General features: G+C 38.3%; 1 protein-coding gene across 2 annotated transcripts in view; it reads right to left on the reverse strand.

Moving 5' to 3' along the window:
- The window catches only part of ELMOD1 (ELMO domain containing 1), a 70,577-nt gene that overhangs the window by 18,271 nt on the left and 28,718 nt on the right, over positions 1 to 23,588 (reverse strand). For both annotated transcript variants that reach the window (XM_065882151.1, XM_065882150.1), the window contains 2 exons: positions 23,125 to 23,254; positions 2,027 to 2,160 (listed from right to left, as the gene is read on the reverse strand). In XM_065882151.1, coding sequence (XP_065738223.1) covers positions 2,027 to 2,160; positions 23,125 to 23,254 — 264 coding nt within the window. The remainder of the gene's footprint in view (positions 1 to 2,026; positions 2,161 to 23,124; positions 23,255 to 23,588) is intronic.

The following is a 23,588-nucleotide window of genomic DNA, read 5'->3' on the forward strand; positions in this document are numbered from 1 at the left end:
ACCTAAAAGGACTCCTTTTTTCTTGAAAAGTAATGGCTACAAATGACCCAATTTAAGCATGAAAAAAATAATGAGCACCATTATTAAGTCACATAAACATACAAAAACCATACATACAAAAAACATACAGAAAAAAAAGTTTGATCACTAACAAGGGGACTAGGGCACCAATTCCTCACTCTGAAAATTGGCAACTTATTTACTTGAGCAGTTGTCCTGCCTATATTTTAATTTATTTATTTTACTTATTTAAAAAAAATTTTGTTTTTGGCTGTGTTGTGCCTTCGTTGCTGCGTGTGGGTTTTCTCTAGTTGGCGGTGAGCGGGGGGCTACTCTTCGTTGCAGTGCACGGGCTTCTCATCGCGGTGGCTTCTCTTGTTCCAGAGCATGGGCTCTAGGCATGCGGGCTTCAGTAGTTGTGGCACGCGGGCTCAGTAGCTGTGGCTCGCGGGCCCTAGAGCGCAGGCTCAGTAGTTGTGGCACACGGGCTTAGTTGCTCTGCAGCATGTGGGATCTCCCTGGACCAGGGCTTGAACCCGTGTCCCCTGCATTGGCAGGCAGATTCTTAACCACTGTGCCGCCAAGGAAGTCCCCTGCCTATATTTTAGAGAAACCAAATAACCGTATTTACTAAAGGAAACTGTCTTTACAGAATTTTAGGCAACAACTGTGGGAAGAATAACAGAATTAGAAAAGTACTCTTTGCCCAATTAATTGGTTCAGTGAAGATAACTGGAGGAAATGGTTAGATAAAGGGCTGATGGGGACTTTATAATGGAGCCATCAGGCTGTGATTCCTCTGATCCATCTCAGCATAAGACTGAGAGTGGGGATGATGCAGGCCTCCCACCAAGATGTCAACATGAACCTATTCAACTCTTTCTGAATACCTCTGATTATCAGGGCATACCGGGGATGGGTACAAATGCAAACAGACAAATACAGATTGTGGGATATTTTATAGGACAGTTGACCTAGAATCTTGCATGAATTAATGACATGATGGAGGGGCAAAAGGAGAGGAGGGAGGGGGAGAGACTGATTTAATTAAAAAGGACCAGAGAGCAAAGTAGAAATAGAGACTCAGAGGTAGAGGACAAACGTATGTCTACCAAGAGGGCAAGGTGGGGGGTGAATTGGTAGATTGGGATTGACATATATACACTATTAATACTATGTATAAAAGAGATAACTAACAAGAACCTACTGTATAGCTCAGGGAACTCTATGCTCTGTGGTAACCTAAATGGGAAGGAAATCCAAAAATGAGGGGATATATGTATACGTATAGCTGATTCACTTTGCTGTACAACAGAAACTAACAGAACATTGTAAAGCAACTATACTCCAATAAAAATTAATTAAAGAAAAATAAGATGACAAAAAAAAAAAAACACGAGAGAGATATAATCACTAAATGCAATGTATAGATCTTACATGGAACTGGATCAGATCAAACCAGCTGTAACAAGACATATTTGAGATAATTGGGTAATTTGAATATAGTCAGGATATAGATGATACCAAGGAATCACTGTTAATTTTGTTAGGTGTAATAATGTCATTGTGGTTAATGTAAGGTAATATTGATGTCTTTTAGAGCTATATATTGAAATATTAGGGTGAAACAACAAACAGCATAGGATTTTCATTAACACACTTCTACCAAAAAAACAAGTGTTGCAAGTATTCCAAAATCTCAATAGTTACTGAATTTGGGTGATCAGTGTAAAGGGGGTTCTTTACAATCGTTCCACTGTTTTTGAATATAATTGAAATTTTTCATAACAAAAAGTTAAAAATAAATTTGAGATTTGTTTAAAAGAATCTATGAAGTTTGCCAGATAAAAGGAAGATGGTAGGAGCCTTTTAAATTTTATGAACTTGAGTTCAAATCAGAGGATTTGAATGTTTTCCTGGAGCCTCCTGGGAAGTGGTTTTTGGGACTAATAAATCAACTTTGACATTTCAGTATGAGGAGATCAGAACATCATTTTAAAACTCAACCATTCTTCATTTTACTTACTGCAAATTGTACAGTCCCAGAAGTCCCATTCCTCGAAAATCTGTTTTAGGATCATCACCTTGGAAACCAATTTCACACCACTGCTTAGAAATCCGGGATTCCAGTGGAGTATTGGGCTTCAAGAATTTCCATAACTGAAGAAAAGAAAAAAATTAGCCTGTTGATATACACACATATAATACCTTTCTTATTGACTGAAATTTAGTAAACTACATTATTAGGACGAACTTTGGAAATCTGAATATATGCAAATACATTACAATTGAAGATTTGATTATCTTTCAATTATCTATGACAGCAGCTCTCAAACTATGATCAAAAGACTCCTAGGAGGGACCCTAAGACCTTTTCAGAGAGCCTAGGAGGTAAAATCTATCTCATAATAAAACTAAGAGGTTACTTGTCTTTCACTCTCATCTTCTCATAAGAATACAGTGGAATTTTCCAGAGGCTGAATGACATGTGATGATCTCACTGCTCTGAAGGCAATGGAATGTACACTTGTATATTTTGGTGTTTTTAATCTTTCTGTTTTAGCTCCTAAACAGAAATGTGTGTGTGGTGTGTGTGTGTGTATGTGTATATGTGTGCATGTGTGTGTTTGTATATATATATATACACACATACATATGTATGTATGTATGTATAAATATATACACATACACACAATCTTCTACAAAAGTTCTTTGGAGTCTTCAAAAATATTTAAGAGAATAAAGGGAAGGGGAGAAGAGGAAAAAATTTGAGGGTATGCATTATTCAAATCCTCAGATGATTATCTCACTTTACAAACAAAACTTTTAGCAGCATTGTTAATAAAAAGAAAAGTGAACTGAGGAGTTTTATTTCTCACCTATAACAAGGGTGAAAGTAAACAAGCATCATATAGCTGAATAAAGAAAGATCAGTAGGGAGACCTTCAAGAGGGCAGAAGAGTAAGACGTGGAGATCACCTTCCGCCCCCCCCAGTACATCAGAAATACATCTGCATGTGGAACAACTCCTACAGAACACCAACTGAACGCTGGCAGAAGACCTCAGACCTCCCAAAATGCAAAAAACTGCCCACGCACCTGGGTAGGGAAAAAGAAAAAACAGAGACAAAAGAATAGGGACGGGACCTGCACCAGTGGGAGGGAGCTGGGAAAGTGGAAAAGTTTCCACACACTAGGAAGCCCCTTCACTGGCAGAGACGGTGGGAGGCAGGGGTGGGTGGGGGGAGCTTCGGAGCCATGGAAGAGAGCACAGCAACAGGGATGCAGAGGGCAAAGCGTACAGATTCCCGCACAGAGGATCAGTGCCAACCAGCACTCACCAGCCTGAGAGGCTTGTCTGCCAGGGCGGGTGGGGGCTGGGAGCTGAGGCTCCAGCTTCTGAGGTCAGATCTCAGGGAGAGGACTGGGGTTGACTGTGTGAACATAGCCTGAAGGGGGCTACTGTGCTACAGGTAACCAGGAGTGTGTCCGGGAAAAAGTCTGGAACTGCAGAAGAGGCAAGAGACTTTTTCTTGCCTCTTTGTTTCCTGGTGCGCGAGGAGAGGGGATTAGAAGCACCACCTAAACGAGCTCCAGAGACCGGTGCGAGCCATGGCTATCAGCGCGGACCCCAGAGACGGGCGTAAGATTCTAAGGCTGCTGCTGCAGCCACCAAGAAGCCTGTGTGCAAGAATAGGTCACTATCCACACCTCCCCTCCCGGGAGCCTGTGCAGCCCGCCACTGCCAGGGTCCCGTGATACAGGGACAACTTCCCCGGGGGGAACACACGGCGCACCACAGGCTGTTGCAACGTTATGCCAGCCTCTGCCATGGCAGGCTCGCCCCACATTCCATACCCCTCCCTTCCCCCGCCCCGCCCCCCCCACCTGAATGAGCCAGAACCCCCTAATCAGCTGCTACTTTAACCCCGTCCTGCCTGAGCGAAGAACAGACGCCCTCAGGTGTCCTACACGCAAAGATGGAGCCAAATCCAAAGCTGAACCCCAGGAGCTGTGCAAACAAAGAAAAGAAAGGGAAATCTTTCCCAGCAGCCTCAGGATCAGCAGATTAAATCTCTACGATCAACTTGATGTACACTGCATCTGTGGGATGCCTGACTAGACAACAAATCATCCCAAATTGAGGCAGTGGACTTTGGGAGCAATGACATATATATTTTTTCCTTTTTCTAATTTTGTGAGTGTATATGTGTATAGTTTTACATGTGATTTTGTCTGTATAGCTTTGCTTTTACCACTTGTCCTAGGGTTATGACTGTCCTTTTTTCTTTTAGTATAGTTTTTAGCACTTGATATCATTGGTGGATTTCTTTTTCAGTTTGGATGCTCACTTCTTTCCATCTTTCTTTCTCTTCTATATTACTTTTTAATAATTATTTTTTATTTTAATAACTTTATTTTATTTTATTTTGCCTTTGTTTCTTTCTTTTTTTCACCCTTTTATTCTGAGCCATAAGGCTGACAGGGTTTTTGTGCTCCGGGTGGGTGTCAGCCCTGTGCCTCTGACGTGGGAGAGCCGAGTTCAGGACATTGGTACACCAGAGACCCCCCAGTTCCACGTAATATCAAAAATCTCCCAGAGATCTCCATCTTAATGCCAAGACCCAGCTCCACTCAACGACCAGCAAGCTGCAATGCTGGACACCCTATGCCAAACAACTAGCGAGACAGGAACACAACCCTACCCACTAGCACAAAGGCTGCCTAAAAACATAAGGTCACAGACACCCCTAAACACACCACCAGACGTGGATCTGCCCACCAGAAAGACAAGATCCAGCCTCATCCACCAGAACACAGGCACTAGTCCCCTCCACCAGGAAGCTGACACAACCCACTGAACCAACTTTAGCCATTGGGGGCAGACACCAAAAATAACGGGAACTACAAACCTGCAGCCTGTGAAAAGGAGAGCCCAAACACAGTAAGTTAAGCAAAATGAGAAGACAGAGAAACACACAGCAGATGAAGGAGCAAGGTAAAAACCCACCAGACCAAAAAAATGAAGAGGAAATAGGCAGTCTACCTGAAAAAGATTTCAGAGTAATGATAGTAAAGATGATCCAAAATCCTGGAAATAGAATGGAGAAAGTGCAAGAAACGTTTAACAAGGACCTAGAAGAACTAAAGAGCAAACAAACAATGATGAACAACACAATAAATGAAATTAAAAATTATCTACAGGGAATCAATATCAGAAAAACTGAGGCAGAAGAACAGATAAGTGACCTGGAAGATGAAATAGTGGAAATAACTATTGCAGAGCAGAATGAAGAAAAAAGAATGAAAAGAATTGAGGACAGTCTCAGAGACCTCTGGGACAACATTAAATGCACCAACATTTGAAGTACAGGGGTCCCAGAAGAAGAAGAGAAAAAGAAAGGGATTGAGAAGATATTTGAAGAGATTATAGTTGAAAACTTCCCTAATATGGGGAAGGAAATAGTCAATCAAGTCAAGGAAGTGCACAGAGTCTCATACAGGATAAATCCAAGGAGAAACACGCAAAGATACATATTAATCAAACTATCAAAAATTCAATACCACGAAAAAATATTAAAAGCAGCAAGGGAAAACAACAAGTAACATACAAGGGAATACCCATAAGGTTAACAGCTAATCTTTCAGCAGAAACTCTGCAAGCCAGAAGGAGTGGCAGGACACATTTAAAGTGATGAAAGGGAAAAACCTACAACCAAGATTACTCTAGCCAGCAAGGATCTCATTCAGATTTGACAGAGAAATTAAAACCTTTACAGACAAGCAAAAGCTAAGAGAATTCAGCACCACCAAACCAGCTTTACAACAAATGCTAAGGGAACTTCTCTAGGCAGGAAACAGGACAGGAGGAAAAGACCTACAATAACAAACCTAAAACAATTAGGAAAATGGTCATAGGAACATACATATAGATAATTACCTTAAATGTAAATGGATTAAATGTTTGAACCAAAAGACATAGACTGGTTGAATGGATACAAAAATAAGATCCATATATATGCTATCTACAAGAGACCCACTTCAAACCTAGGGACACATACAGACTGAAAGTGAAGGGATGGAAAAAGATATTCCATGCAAATGGAAACCAAAAGAAAGCTGGAGTAGCAATTTTCATATCAGACAAAATAGACTTTAAAACAAAGACTATTACAAGAGACAAAGAAGGACACTACATAATGATCAAGGGATCAAGCCAAGAAGAAGATATAACAATTGTAAATATTTATGCACCCAATATAGGAGCACCTCAATACATAAGGCAAATGCTAACAGCCATAAAAAGGGAAACCGACAGTAACACAATCATACTAGGAGGCTTTAACACCCAATTTCCACCAATGGACAGATCATCCAAAATGAAAATAAATAAGGAAACACAAGTTTTAAATGACACATTAAACAAGATGGACTTAATTGATATTTATAGGACCTTCCATTCAAAAATAACAGAATACACATTCTTCTCAAGTGCTCATGGAGCATTCTCCAGGATAGACCATATCTTGGGTCACAAATCAAGCCTTGGTATATTTAAGAAAATTGAAATCATATCAAGTATCTTTTCTGACAAAAACGTTATGAGACTAGATATCAATTACAGGAAAAATCTGTAAAAAATACAAACACATGGAGGCTAAACAATATACAACTTAATAACCAAGAGATCACTGAAGAAATCAAAGAGGAAATCAAAAAATACCTAGAAACAAATGGCAATGAAAACACGACGACCCAAAACCTATGGGAAGCAGCAAAAGCAGTTCTAAGGGGGAAGTCTAGAGCAATACAATCCTACTTTTAGAAACAAGAAACATCTCAAATAAACAACCTAACCTTACACCTAAAGCAATTAGACAAAGAAGAACAACAAAACTCCAAAATTAGCTGAAGGAAAGAAATCATAAAGATCAGATCAGACATTAATGAAAAAGAAATGAAGGAAACAATAGCAAAGGTCAAGAAAACTAAAAGCTGGTTCTTTGAGAAGATAAACAAAATTGATAAATCATTAGCCAGACTCATCAAGAAAAAAAAAGAAGATTTAAATCAACAGAATTAGAAATGAAAAAGGAGAACTAACAAGTGACACTGCAGAGATACAAAGGATCATGAGAGATTACTACAAGCAACTATATGCCAATAAAATGGACAACATGGAAGAAATGGACAAATTCTTTAAAAAGCACAACATTCTGAGACCGAACCAGGAAGAAACAGAAAATATAAACAGACCAATCACAATCACTGAAATTGAAACTGTGATTAAAAATCTTCCAACAAACAAAAGCCCAGGACCAGATGGCTTCACAGGTGAATTGTATCAAACATTTAGAGCAGAGCTAACACCTATCCTTCTCAAACTCTTCCAAAATATGCAGAGGAAGAGCACTGCCAAACTCATTCTATGAGGCCACCATCACCCTGATACCAAAACCAGACAAAGATGTCATAAAGAAAGAAAGCTACAGGCCAATATCACTGATGAACATAGATGCAAAAATTCTCAACAAAATACTAGCAAACAGAATCTAACAGCACATTAAAAGGATCATACACCATATTCAAGTGGGGTTGATCCCAGGAATGCAAGGATTCTTCAATATATGCAAATCAATCAATGTGACACACCATATTAACAAACTGAAGAATGAAAACTATATCATCCTCTCAATAGATGCTGAAAAAGCTTTTGACAAAATTCAACACCTACTTATGATAAAAACCCTCCAGAAAGTAGCCATAGAAGGAACTTACCTCAACATAATAAAGGCCATATATGACAAACCCACAGCCAACATTGTCCTCAACAGTAAAAAACTGAAACCATTTCCACTAAGATCAGGAACAAGACAAGGTTGCCCACTCTTACCACTATTATTCAACATTGTTTTGGAAGTTTTAGCTACAGCAATCAGAGAAGAAAAAGAAATAAAAGGAATTCAAACCAGAAAAGAAAAAGTAAAGCTGTCACTGTTTGCAGATGACATGATACTATACATAGAGAATCCTAAAGATGCTACCACAAAACTACTAGAACTCATCAATGAATTTGGTAAAGTAGTAGGATACAAAGTTAATGCACAGAAATCTCTTGCATTCCTATACAGTAATGATGAAAAATATGAAAGAGAAATAAGGAAACACTCTTATTTACCATTGCAACAAAAAGAATAAAATCCCTAGAATAAACCTACCTAAGGAGACCAAAGGCCTGCATGCAGAAAACTATAAGACACTGATGAAAAAAATCAAAGATGATACAAACAGATGGAGAGATATACCATGTTCTTGGATGGGAAGAATCAACATTGTGAAAATGACTATATTACACAAAGCAATCTACAGATTCAGTGCAATCCCTACCAAACTACCAACGGCACTTTTCACAGAACTAGAACAAAAAATTTCACAATTTGTATGGAAACACAAAAGACTACAAATAGCCAAAGCAATATTGAGAAAGGGAAATGGAGCTGGAGGAATCAGGTTCCCTGACTTCAGACTATACTACAAAGCTACAGTAATCAAGAAAATATGGTACTGGAACAACAACAGAAATATCCTATTCAATGGAACAGGATAGAAAGCCCAGAGATAAACCCATGCACATATGGTCACCTTATTTTTGATAGCCTCTTCAATAAATGGTGCTGGGAAAACTGGACAGCTACATGTAAAAGAATGAAATTAGAACACTCCATGACACCATACACTAAAATAAACTCAAAATGGATTAAAGACCTAAATGTAAGGTGTATAAAGCTATAAAACTCTTAGAGGAAAACATAGGCAGAACACTCTATGACATAACTCACAGCAAGATCGTTTTTGACCCACCTCCTAGAGAAATGGAAATAAAAACAAAAATAAACAAATGGGACCTAATGAAACTTCAAAGCTTTTGCACAGCAAAGGAAAACATAAACAAGAAGAAAAGACAACCCTCAGAATGGGAGAAAATATTTGCAAATGAAGCAACTGACAAAGAACTAATCTCCAAAAATTACAAGCAGCTCAATATCAAAAAAAACAAACAACCCAATCCAAAACGGGGCAGAAGACCTAAAGAGACATTTCTCCAAAGAAGATATACAGATTGCCAACAAACACATGAAAGAATGCTTAACATCATTAATCATTAGAGAAATGCAAATCAAAACTACAATGAGGTACCACCTCACACCAGTCAGAATGGCCATCATCAAAAAAGCTACAAACAATAAATGCTAGAGAAGGTGTGGAGAAAAGGGAACCCTCTTGCACTGTTGGTGGGAATATAAATTGATACAGCTACTATGGAGAATAGTATGGAGGTTCCTTAAAAAACTACAAATAGAACTACCATATGACCCAGCAATCCCACTACTGGGCATATACCCTGAGAAAACCATAGTTCAAAAAGAGTCATGTACCACAATGTTCATTGCAGCACTATTTATAGTAGCCAGGGCATGAAGCACCTAAGTGTCCATCGACAGATGAATGGATAAAGAAGATGTGGCACATATATACAATGGAATATTACTCAGCCATAAAAGGAAACGAAATTGAGTTATTTGTAGTGAGGCAGTCTAGTGACCTAGAGTCTGTCATACAGAATGAAGTAAGTCAGAAAGGAAAAAACAAATACTGTATGCTAACACATACATATGGAATCTAAAAAAAAAGGTCATGAAGAACCTAGGGGCAGGATGGGAATAAAGATACAGACCTACTAGAAAATGGACTTGAGGATATGGGGAGGGGGAAGCTGGGACAAAGTGAGAGAGTGGCATGGACATATATACACTACCAAATGTAAAATAGATAGTTAGTGGGAAGCAGCTGCATAGCACAGGGAGATCAATCAGGTGCTTTGTAACCACCTAGACGGGTGGGATAGGGAGGGTGGGAGGGAGGGAGATATAGGGATATATGTATATGTATAGCTGATTCACTTTGTTATAAAGCAGAAACTAACACACCATTGTAAAAGAATTATACTCCAACAAATTTGTTAAAAAATAAATAAATAAGTAAAGCAAAGTGAAAAAAGAGAAAAATCAGTCATGTTCATGAATAAACCTCAAAAGTTATTATCATCTTTGTTACCTGAAATAATTTTAATTATTATCAATTATATTTTAATGGACAAATATAAATTCTAAACACTATGCTCTTCACTGCTTAAGAAACTTGTTGTACTTTTTAAACTTTGTATAAAAAGATAGACTCAGTACATATCATTACTTGAGAGAGGGAGAAAGACTGAGACCCACAATTGTATAAACATGCAATTTCAAAACATAAGTTCTTTCTAGTAAATAAAGATGGGCATGTAAACAAATTTACTTTTTAGACTATTAATATTTTATATCTTCATTATAGACAGGGACATATATAAAATTTCCTATTACTACTTAAGACATAATTCTTTTTCTTGAATTTTATTCTTTTATTTTTTTATACAGCAGGCTCTTATTAGTTATCTATTTTATACGTATTAGTGTATATATGTCAATCCCAATCTCCCAATTCATCTTACCACCACCACCCTCTCCCCACACCGCTTTTCCCCCTTTGTGTCCATACGTTTGTTGTCTCCATCTGTGTCTCTATTTCTGTCTTGCAAAACGGTTCATCTGTACCATTTTTCTAGATTCCACGTATATGCATTAATATACAATATTTGTTTTTCTCTTTCTTACTTACTTCACTCTGTATGACAGTCTGTAGAGCCATCCATGTCTCTACAATGACCCAGTTTTGTTCCTTTTTATGGCTGAGTAATATTATATTGTATACATGCACCACATCTTCTTTATCCATTTGTCTGTTGATGGGCATTTAGCTTGTTTCCATGTCCTGGCTATTGTAAATAGTGCTGCAATGAACACTGGGGTGCATGTCTCTTTTTGAATTATGGTTTTCTCAGGGTACATGCCCAGTAGGGGGATTGCTGGGTCATATGGTAGTTCTATTTTTAGTTTTTTAAGGAACCTCCATACTGTTCTCCATAGTGGCTGTATCAATTTACATTCCCACCAACAGTGCAATAGGGTTCCTTTTTCTACACACCCTCTCCAGCATTTGTTGTTTGTAGATTTTCTGATGATGCCCATTCTAACTGGTGTGTGGTGATACCTCTTTGTAGTCTTGATTTGCATTTCTCTAATAATTAGTGATGTTGAGCATCTTTTCATGTGCCTCTTGCCCCTCTGTATGTCTTCTTTGGAGAAATGTCTACTTAGGTCTTCTGCCCATTTTTTGATTGGGTTGTTTGTTTTTTTAATATTGAGCTTCATGACATAATTCATCTTTTAAATTGCTAATTCTACGTTATATGGATTTTAAAGCTTAAACAGGACAGTAATACACAAACATCTTGCGTTATAGTGAACTGTCACATTTGACATAGTATAAAGCAATGTCCAAGACAGGAAATACTAACCAAAAAAAAGTTGTAATTCATCAAAGTTATTTTATGCAGTAATCCAAAATTACTTATTATTCAAATGATACAATATTTTATGTTTTAGCACAATAGGTAAATTCAATCTAAAGGGTGAGAGAAAAGTTTCAGAGGAAAGGAAGTAAATCTATCATGCTTGAAAGCAAAACATTGGTATAAGAAATCTCTTTTTATATTATATATATAAGAATTTGCCAGTGCTCTGTATTCTTCAAAACAGAAAATGTTTTAATTCATCAGAAGAGTACTAAAAACTGAGAAAAAAATGTCTCCTTTAAAAAATCCTTTGGGAGGGCTTCCCTGGTGGCACAGTGGTTGAGAGTCTGCCTGCCGATGCAGGGAACACGGGTTCGTGCCCCAGTCCGGGAAGATCCCACATGCTGCGGAGCGGCTGGGCCCGTGAGCCATGGCCGCTGAGCCTGTGCTTCTGGAGCCTGTGCTCCGCAATGGGAGAGGCCACAACAGTGAGAGGCCTGCGTACCGAAAAAAAAAAAAAAAAACCTTTGGGCACTGATTTGGTTTCTGCCACAATGAAACCAAAACAAAACAAAAGGAAACAGATTGTAAAGCTCATCAAATTCACCTGAACGATTGGAAGTAATCTCAGGGCCCTACACAGTTTAAAAATATCTTGTCTCGGGCTTCCCTGGAGGCGCAGTGGTTGAGAGTCCATCTGCCGATGCAGGGGACACGGGTTCGTGCCCCGGTCCAGGAAGATCCCACATGCTGCGGAGCGGCTAGGCCTGTGAGCCATGGCCGCTGAGCCTGCGCGTCTGGAGCCTGTGCTCCGCAACAGAAGAGACCACAACAGTGACAGGCCTGCGTCCCAAAAAGAAAAAAAATATATATATCTGGTCTCATCAAGTGAGTGGAGTAAAATGGCAACAGCAAGCATTTCATTTCCATAACTAATTTATAAACCTCTTTCATTCAGGGAATACTTTGGGAGAGTAAAAGCTTTGAATAATAAAATATTTCAAAAATAAATTACAAAAAAGAAATTCTATTTTAATAATTTCATGTACCACAACAAACTAGATTAATGGCTAAAAAGTGTTCTTAATAAGTTCTTAATACTGTCTGCTTTAATACGGGTCACTTTCATGGAAAATGAAAGTCGCTTATGCTAAACCACTTATATGAAATACTACCAAGTATTACATTTCCTGTAAGAATTCTTGAGTTACCTGATTCTCTTCTGATAGATAAGTTCTTCCTTGAAAAATAAAGGGAGGAGGGTGGGTAGCTCTGAAAGGTAAGGTCATTTCTTGTACTTAAGAAGCTGACTGGAAATCTGAACTAAGGTGGTGGGCCTCTGGTGGGGGGATCTGAGGAGTCTAGCCATCTAAAGCTGTACTACTGGGAATAGAGTTATTACAAAGCCACCTGCCAAGTGCAGGAGATGAGAGCTAGGAAGGGTGATTCCCAAGGCAGGTGACAAGCTACAGATGTGGAGGCTGCACACTGAGTCAGTCCATCATTCATCATGGCCTGTGCTCTGTTTAATTCTCTTCTCTTTGCATTCAGTCTTTATCTCAAGCTTATTTGAACACTTCTGCCCTGTCTCAGGTCTGCTACAGAACAGAAAGAGCAAGGGCATTTGTCCACCCATTCATTATAGGAGAAGCAGCTCTACCCATCAGGAGATCTTTTAATTCTGGATTATATTTTTTTCTATTAAGTACATGAATCCACCTAAATTTTTACCTTTACTATTAATTTGGTTAGAAAATATTTAATAGGAATGTCCATTTGAATAACTCATATGGACAGTGCTACATGAATGTGAAGTGATGTAATCAATTTTATCCCAGCCTATGTTTAAATGACCATAAAATCCAGGTTTCTTTTTCATAGTTTGTAGGTAAAAACACTGATAATGGTCTCCTATGTTTATATAAATGAAAGCAATTAAACAATATGGCAATATATCACCCAAGCCTCTAAACCAGCAAACTTTGCCTATAAAGGGCTAGATAGTAAATATTTTAGGCTTTGTAGGCCATAAGGTCACTGACACAACTACTTAATTTTGCCAATGGAGTACAAAAGCAGCCAAAGACAACATATAAATGAATGAGCATGGATGTGTTCCTATAAAACCTTACTTAGAAAAATGGATGGCAGGTCAGATTTGACCTACAGGCATTAATTTGCTTACCCTAGCTCTAAACAATTTTATGAAGTAGATAACAAGGGTATAATTACCCATTTTAAAGATGAAGAAGCCTAAGCTCAAGAAGTTAAATACAAACCATGGGCCAGCCTCTGGAAATACAAATGTGAACAAGACATAGTTTTTCCCTCAAGAGATAGTATAGTGCAGGAATTAAGAGCCCTTTCTAACTATGTGAAAAATGAGGATAATACGAATATCTCACTACAAGGTTATTGTGACAATTAAATGAAATAATGCTATAAAACACTTACTTTAACAATTGGCACATACTAAACACTCAATGAATGTGTTATTATTATTGATTTTATTATCAGATGTGGAATTTGAATTAACCAAAGAAGAGAATAAAGATCCCACTCCTGAATTTGCTAGAGAAGATTTCAAAACTCAATGAGTAACAATTTTTAAAAAAAGAGCCAGATTCTACTCTGAGAATAATGGGTAACAGGGAACCACATGAGCAAATATCTGGGCATATAGGATGGCATGGGTCATGGTGAATGACAGAGCATGGTGGAAACAGGCTACACATAATGGGATAGAGGAGAAATAGCTTAAAGAAATAAACTGGAAAGGGTCCAAAATACATGCTAAGATGCATGGGTTTTCTACGATCAGACATAGAGAACCTGAAGTTTATAACCTAGAGAATAACATGACTAGATAATCCCTCCGGTGGTACTTTAGAAGACGGAAGGGAGGAGGCTAATGGTTAGTGGCAGAATTAAAAGGCTATTTTAATACTTCAGGTTGGAGATGATGGCTAGAATAAGGCAGTGGGAACAGAAAACATTTGAGAGATATTTTGGAGAAGCTCTATGGATAAGATTTAGTGATTTTTGTAGATGTAGAGTACCTCCCCAATTAGACTGCAAGCCACTTGAGGGTAGAAAAGATGCCTTTCCTCAAAGTGCCTATTGTAGGGGTGAACAGTCCTGGCTTTATAATATACTAGCTGTGTGACTCAGAGCCTGAACTACAATGCTTGTAATTTGCTTATCTCTAAAGTAAACATAACCAAGGTTGGCCAAGATGGAGGAGTAGAAAGACTTTCATCTCACCTCCTCTTACAGGCACACCAAAATCACAACTATCTGCAGAACAACCATCGATGAAAAGGATCAAAACCTACCAGAAAAGATCTTCTACAACTAAAGATAAACAGAAGGAACAACAAAAAGATGGTAAGAGTGTGTGGAGTTGCAATATAGTCAAGTCCCATACCCAAGGTGGGTGATCCACAAATGGGAGAATAATTACAAATGCAGAGGTTCTCTCAATGGAGTGAGAGGTCCAAGCCCCACATCAGACTCCCTAGCCTGGGGGTCCTGCACTGGGAAGATGAGCCCCCAGAGCATTGACTTTGAAGGCCAGTGGATCTTTCTTTCTGAAGTCCCAAGGGGCTAGGGGAAATAGAGACTTCACTCTTAAAAGGCACACACAAAATATCACATTCTGCAGGATCCAGGGAAGAAGCAGTAATTTGATAGGCACCTGCTGATCTTGGAGAGTCTCCCAGAGAGGCAGGAGGCAACTGCAGCTCACCCTGAGAACATAGACACTTATGTTGATCTTGGAGAGTCTCCCAGAGAGGCAGGAGGCAACTGCAGCTCACCCTGAGAACATAAACATTTATGGCTGCTATTTTGGGGAGTTCATTCTACCACATGGACAATGGTGCTGGCAAGCACCATTGTAGAATCCTCCCTCTAGCTAATTAAACCCAGGAACAAGCCTTTCCCTGGCCCAACAGTCTGTAGGCACCAGCACTGGGGTACCTCAGGCCAAGGAACTGACTGGATGGAGACAGAGCCCCACCCACCAGCAGATAGGCTGCCTTAAGACATCCTAAACCAGCAGCTGCTTCTGGATATGGTCATGCCCACCAGAGAGCCAAGGATCCAGCTCCACCAACCACTGGGCAGGCACCAGTCCAAGAATCACCTGGGCCCCGGCCCTGCTCTCCAGGGTATCTGCTCTAGCTTCCAGAGAAGTCTCACCCACCAGGGGGCAGACAACAGCCACAAGAAAACCACAGTTCCTCAGCCTGCGTACCTGGCCTGCCTACCAGTAGGCCAGGCCCCACACTGGGGTCAGCTATGAGAAGGCCAATACAAGCTTCAGGATGCCCCAGACCCTGCACCCAACTGTATTGGGAACTGGCCCCATCCACCAGCAATCTGACACTAGCTCTGGGACCCCTGTGCCCTGCAACCAGACTCTTGGAACTTGACTCCACTCAGCAGTGTGCCAGGACTAGCCTCAGGGCCACCCAGGATTTTGCAGCCAGCTGCCTTCTGACCTAGTCCCACCAACCAGCAGCCAACAGCCCCCACACAAGGCAGAGTCTGGTAACCAACCAGATCACTGGCCAACCAAGCCTAACAGATTGCCCACATAGTCAGCCCACCACAACAGAAAGACCCATGCAGTCCTCATAGGGGGAACCCCTAGAGCATATATAGCTCAGGTAAAGAGAGGGAAGTTTGCTGCTGGGATACATAGGACATCTCCTACAAAAAGCCATGACTCCAAGGTTGGGAAATGTAACTAACCTACCAGATTCATAAAAATAAAAACACCAACGAAGTCACAATGAGGTGACAAAGGTACATGTTCCAAATGAAGGAACAAGATATAGCTCCAGAAGAAGAAATAAGTGAAGTGGAAATAGCCAATCTACTTGAGAAGGTATGCAGGGTAGTGATTATAAAGATGATCAAAGAACTTGGGAGAAGAATGGCTGCACACAGCAAGAAGTTAGTTTTTACCAGAAAGTTAGGAAATATAAAGAAAAACTAGAGGCGAAGAATATAGTAGTTGAAATGAAAAATACACTATAAGGAATAAACAGCAGACTAAATGATACAGAGGAATGGATCAGCGAGCTGGAATACAGAGTGTGTAAATCACTGATGTTGAAAAGACAAAAAAAAAGCATGAAAAGAAATGAGGACAGTTTAATGAGAACCTCTGGGACCACATCAAGCACAAGTGCATATATATAATACATAAAATATAAAAACCTCATGGTTTTTATATTTGCATTATTATTTGCATTATATTTGCATTAATCTCACTAATATTTGCATTATAGGGGTCCCAGAAGGAGAACAGAGAGAGAAAGGGTCTGGCTGAGGACATAGTTGAAGACATAATAGATGAAAACTTCCCTAACCTGGGAAAGGAAACAGTCACCCAAGTTCAGGAAGCACAGAGAGTTCCATACAGGATTAAATATTAAAAGCAGCAAGGGAAAAGCAACACATTACATACAAGGGAACTCCCGTAAGTCTGTCAGCTGATGTTTCAGCAGTAACTCTGCAGGCCAGAAGGGACTGCCATGATATATTTAAAGTGATGAAAGGGAAAAACCTGTAACCAAGAATACTGTATCTGGCAAGGCTCTCATTCAGATTTGATGGAGAAATCAAAAGGTTTATAGACAAGGAAAAGCTAAAAGAGTTCAGCAGCATCAAACCAGCTTTGTAAGAAATGTTAAAAGGACTTCTGTAAGTGAAAAAGAAAGGGCTACAACTAGAAACATGAAAATTACAAGAGGAAGAAGCTCATTGGTAAAGGCAAATGTACAGTAAAGATAGGAAATCATCTACACACAAAGATAGTGGGAAGGTTAAAAGGCAAAAGTAGTAAAATCATCTACATCCACAATAAGCAGTTAAGGGATACAAAAACAATTAGATGTAAAATATGATTTCAAAAAGAGTAATCATGAGGGGAGGAGAGTACAAATGCAGGGTTGTTAAAATGCATTTGAAATTAAGAGATCAGAAACTTAAAACAATCAAGTGCATATATATAATACATAAAATATAAAAACCTCATGGTAACCACAAACCAAAACTCTATAATAGATACACACAAAAAAGAAAAAGGAATCGAAACATAACACTAAAAATAGTCATCAAATCACAAAAGAAGAGATCAAGAAGAAAGGACCAAAAAAGAACTACAAAACAACCCCCAAACAATTAACAAAATGGCAAAAAGAACACACCTATCAACAATTACTTTAAATGTAAATGGAATAAATGCTCTAATCAAAATATATAGAATGACTGAATAGGTACAAAAACAAGACCTGTATATATATTGCCTACAAGAGACTCACTTCAGATCTAAAGACACACACAGACTGAAAGTGAGTGGTGGAAAAAGTTATTCCATGCAAATGGAAATCAAAAGAAAGCTGGGGTAGCAATACTTATATCAGACAAAATAGGCTTTAAAATACTGGTATAGGATACAAGGAAGGACATTACATAATGATCAAGAGATCAATCCAAGAATGAGCTATAACAACTGTAAATATATTTGCACTCAACATAAGAGCACCTAGATACATAAAGTAAATATTAACAATGTAAAGGGAGAAATTGACAGTAACACAATAATAATAAGGGACTTTAACACCCCATTTACATCAATGGACAGATCCCAGACAGAAAATCAATAAGGATACACTGGACTTAAAAGACACATTAGACACATGGACTTTATATATATGCATATATATATATATATATATATATATATCCATATATGTGTGTATATGTGTATACACACACAACACACACACACACACACAATGCATTCCATCCAAAAGCAGCAGAATACACATTCTTTTTGAGTGCACGTGGAACATTCTCTAGGATAGATCACATGCTGGGCACAAAACAAGCCCCAGTAATTTCAGGAAATTGAAATCATATCAAGCATCTTTTCCAACCACAATGCTATGAGACTAGAAATCAACTACAAGAAAAAAACTGCAAAAAACACAAACACATGGAGGTTAAACAATATGCTACTGAACAACCAATGGATCACTGAAGAAATAAAGGAGGAAATTAAAAAGTACCTGGAGACAAATGAAAATGAAAACCCAATGAACCAAAATCTACAGCAAAAGCAGTTCTAAGAGGAAAGTTTATAGCAATACAAGTTTACCTCAGGAAACAAGAAAAATCTTAAATAAACAACCTTACACCAAAAGAACTAGAGAAAGAACAAATAAAACCCAAAGTTAGTAGAAGGGAAGAAAAATTATGATGATCAGAGCAGAAATAAATGAAATAGAGTCTAAAGAAACAATAGAAAAGATTAAACTTAAGAGCTGGATTTTTGAAAAGATAAACAAATAGATAAACCTTTAGCCAGATTCACCAAGAAAAAAAGAGAAGGGGCCCAAATCAATAAAATCAGAAGTGAAATAGGAGTAATTAAAACTGACATCACAGAAATATACAGAATCATAAGAGACTACTATGAATAACTGTATGGCAATAAAATGAACAACCTAGAAGAAATGGACAAATTCCTAGAAATGTACGATCTCCCAGGACTGAATAAGGAAGAAATAGAAAATGTGAACAGATCAATTGCCAGTAATGAAATTGAATCAGTAATAAAAAAAACTCTCAACAAACATAAGTCCAGCACCAGCAGTCTCCCAAGGCAATAGAAGTAAAAACAAAAATAAATAAATGGGGATAATCAAACTTATAAGCTTTGCCCAAAAAAGGAAAACATAAACAAAATGAAAAGACAACCTATGTACTGGGAGAAAATATTTTCAAACAATGTGACCGACAAGGGCTCAATTTCCAAAATATACAAACAGCTCATACAACTCAATGACAAAACAACAAACAGCCCAACCAAAAAATGGGCAGAAGATCTAAACAGACATTTCTCCAAGGAAGACATACAGATGGGCAATAGGCACATGAAAAGATGCTCAACATCGCTAATTACTAGAGAAATACAAATCAAAACTACAATGAGGTATCACCTTACACCAGTCAGAATGGCCATCATTAAAACCTTTACAAATAACAAATGCTGGAGAGGGTGTGGAGGAAAGGGAACCCTCTTACACCGTTGCTGGGAACGGAAACTGGTGCAGCCACCTTGGAAAACAGTGCAGAGGTTCCTCAAAAAACTAAAAATGGAGTTGTTATATGATCCAGTAATCCCACTCCTGGGCATATATCTGGACAAAACTATAATTCAAAAAGATACATGAACCCCGATGTTCATAGCAGCAATATTTACAACAGCCAAGATACAGAAGCAACCTAAGTGTCCATTGACAGATGAGTGGATAAAGACAGAATACAGCTCAGCCATAAAAAAGAATGAAATAATGCCATTTGCAGCAACATGGACGCACATAGAGATTATCATACTAAGTGAAGTAAGTCAGACAGAGAAAGACAAATACCATATGATATCACTTATATGTGGAATCTAAAATATGACACAAATGAACTTATTTATAAAACAGAAACAGACTCACAGACATAGAGAACAGATTGTGGTAGGGGAGGGATTGATTGGGAGTTTGGGATTAGCAGATGCAAACTATCATATATGGAATGGATAAACAAGTTCCTACTGCTATATTAAATACACTGTAATAAACCACAATGGAAAAGAATATATATATATATATGTGAGTGTGTGTGTATACATATATATATGAAACTGAATCACTTTGCTGTACACCAGAAACTAACACAACATTGTAAATCAACTATACTTCAATAAAAATAAAACTTAAAAAAAAACCCGATTAAAAAATAGGCAGAAGACCTGAACAGATATTTTTCCTAAGAGGACATAAATTTGGCCAACAGGCACTGAAAAGATGCTCAACATCATTAATCATCAGAGAAATGCAAGTCAAAACCACAATGAGATATCACCTCATGCCTGTCAAAATGGCTATCATCAGAAAGACCACAAATAATAAATGTTGATGAGGATGTGGAGAAAAGGGAGCCCTTGTACACTGTTGGTAGTAATATAAATTGGTGCAGTCACTGTGGAGAATAGTATGGCAGCTTCAGAAAACTAAAAATAAAGCTACTATATGACCCAGCAATTCCACTCCTGGGTATATATTTGAAAAACTTGAAAACACTACTTTGAAAGGATACATGCACCCCAATGTTCATAGCAGTATTATTTACAGTTGCCAGGATATGGAAGCAACCTAAGTGTTCATCAGCAGATAAATGGATAAAGAATATGTGGTTATAGGGACTTCCCTGGTGGTGCAGTGGTTAAGAATCTGCCTGCCAATGCAGGGGACAAGGGTTCAAGCCCTGGTCAGGGAAGATCCCACATGCTGCAGAGCACCTAAGCTCGTGTGCCATAGCTACTGAGTCTGTGCTCTAGAGCCCACGAGCCACAACTACTGAGCCTGTGTGCCACAACTGCTGAAGCCCACGCGCCTAGAGCCCATGCCCCACAACAAGAGAAGCCACCCGCAATGAGACACCCACACACTACAATGAAGAGTAGCCCCTGCTCGCCGCAACTAGAGAAAGCCCGCATGCAGCAACGAAGACCCAATGCAGCCAAAAATAAATAAATAAATAAATTTATTTTTTAAAAAAAGAATATGTGGTGTATATATATAATGGTGGTATATATATTCAGCCCTACAAAGAATAAAATTTTGCCATTTGCAGCAACATGGATGGACTTGGAGGTACTATGCTAAGTGAAATAAGTCAGACAGATAAAGACAAATACTGCATGATATCACTTATATATGGAACCTAAAAAAATAAAACAAACTAGTAAATAAAACAAAAAAGAAATAGACCCACAGATATAGAGAACAAACTAGTGGTTACCAATTGGGAGAGGGAAGCATGGAGGGTCAAGACAGGGGTAGGGGATTAAGAGGTACAAACAACTATGTATAAAATAAGCTACAAGGATATTTTGTACAGCACAGAAAATATATCCAATATTTTATAAGTATAAATGGAGTATAACCTTTAAAAATTATGAATCACTATGCTGTATAACTTGAAATATACAATATTGTACACCATCTGTACCTCAATAAAAATGTTTTTTAAATAAAGTTAATGATGAAAAAAATAAAGATAACTGTCACCTTGCCTTCCTCTTATAGCTGTGACTATAAAAAATAATACCTACATACTCAAATTGTGACCACAGGTAAAAGTCATATCTTAAAAGTTCTTGACCTGTATCTAATGACTTCAATAAGTCATGCATTCAATCATATTTGTTGAAAACCTGTGCCAGCACACATACAACAGATCAACTAAGATGACATATAGCAGGTACCCAAATGTCATTGATTCAGAGGGCATTTCAGCCATTTTAATGAATTGTTCCGGAGCTGTGGCCAGTCTGTTAATTATAACACCTCTTTTCTCTTTATATCACCTCTTATTTCCCACCTTGAGTTCGTTTTATTAAACTTGACTATCTCTATCAGAACATAAAGAAAAAAGCAATCAAAGAGATGAAGCTCAGCCAGTAGGTTGGCTAAAATTAAGCAGAGGAGAAAGGGAAGAAGAAACCATTGGTAGGACGCGCAGGCTCAGCGGCCATGGCTCACAGGCCCAGCCGCTCCGCGGCAGGTGGGATCTTCCCAGACCGGGGCACGAACCCGGTCCCCTGCATTGGCAGGCGGACTCTCAACCACTGTGCCACCTGGGAAGCCCAGGCCTCTTTAATTTTAATGATTGACATCAGGTCTAGCACTAATTAGTAGAGACAAATGAATCATCTGCTTAAGTACCTACATACACAAAAATACACACTCCACACAAAAACGCAACAGGATACATTTTTTAAATGGCAGCTTCTATTTACATCTTTCAATAAAATAAAGTTAAGGCAACTAAACAAATGTATTCCTCCAATTTCATTACTGCCTTTTTGAATTCTAGGAAAGGACAAAGAAGGACTCCATCCTAAAAAGCATTTATTTTCAGAAATGAATTTATAAAATATTTCAGATTAGTAATTCTAAAGGTTTGTCTTAATTTTTTTAAGTTTTATTGATGTGTCATAATACACTATCAGATCAAATAAGATTTTTAAGGTTTTGTTTGACAGCCAAGAAGGAGTATTTATAACTGCATATTATTCTTCAAGCAACTTTAATACACCATATGTAAACCTTTATTTACTCTTCTAATACTCAAGTTACATGAGTAAATAATCAGCATTAAGATCTTGGGTAATTTCCCCAGGGAGCTATTGTGGAAGCAGAAACCAACTTCATCTTCTTTGATGTCTATTAAAAGTCGTAAATGGAAATCCTAGGTCACTCTTTGACAAATTCTATTTCTCCTATTGGCTTTCAACACAGTTAAACAACCTAAACTTGAGCCAAATGTGAGAGGCCATAGAAATCACCTCTGATGCTTTCTCAGATTCCAAATGAAAATTCGCTTTATATTTAACTTCTCACATGAATTTTCTATTGAAAAATTTACCTCCAACATCTGAACCAGCAAGAAAATGTAGGCTTTACCAATTAGTTCAGTGTCCATGTTGTATTCACCTTTGTGCCCCGCCATGTCCAGAGCAGTGCCTAGCACACAGCAGGAGCTTGGCAAACATTAGCTGACCTAAGTGAAGAACTGAAATGTGTTCAAGGACTAACCTTCAAAAGCATTTCTTCATGTTGGGGATTATCAGAGTCATAGGGTTCTCTGCGCAGTTTTTCCACATCCGCAATAAGGTTTCTGTACCCAACAATTTGCAGAAGGCAAGCTTGAAGAGAGATTCCCAGCCTAACATGTTAAAAAATAGAAGAAACACACATGAGGGAAAAAAACCCACATTCTCTGGCATTTGTTCACTTGATGTATGTACAATAGGACTTTTCATATTTATATAATATTTGGAAATTGCTCAAATAGGATTTTTCTAATAGAAGCACATTTTTTAACTGAAGCTCCACATGGACAGCTGTGGAACTTGGCTAAAATTTACCTCTCATTCCAGCCTTTTCTTAAGCCAAATTGAAATAATATGGCTTAAAAACAAGGGAGCTCTTTATGCAAGTGACTTGAAAGATGTAGAAAATATAGGTGATCATGGTTTCTTAGGGATCATTTAGCTCCC

Source organism: Phocoena phocoena, chromosome 8 (genome assembly GCF_963924675.1).
Source record: "Phocoena phocoena chromosome 8, mPhoPho1.1, whole genome shotgun sequence".
Taxonomy (NCBI): domain Eukaryota; kingdom Metazoa; phylum Chordata; class Mammalia; order Artiodactyla; family Phocoenidae; genus Phocoena; species Phocoena phocoena.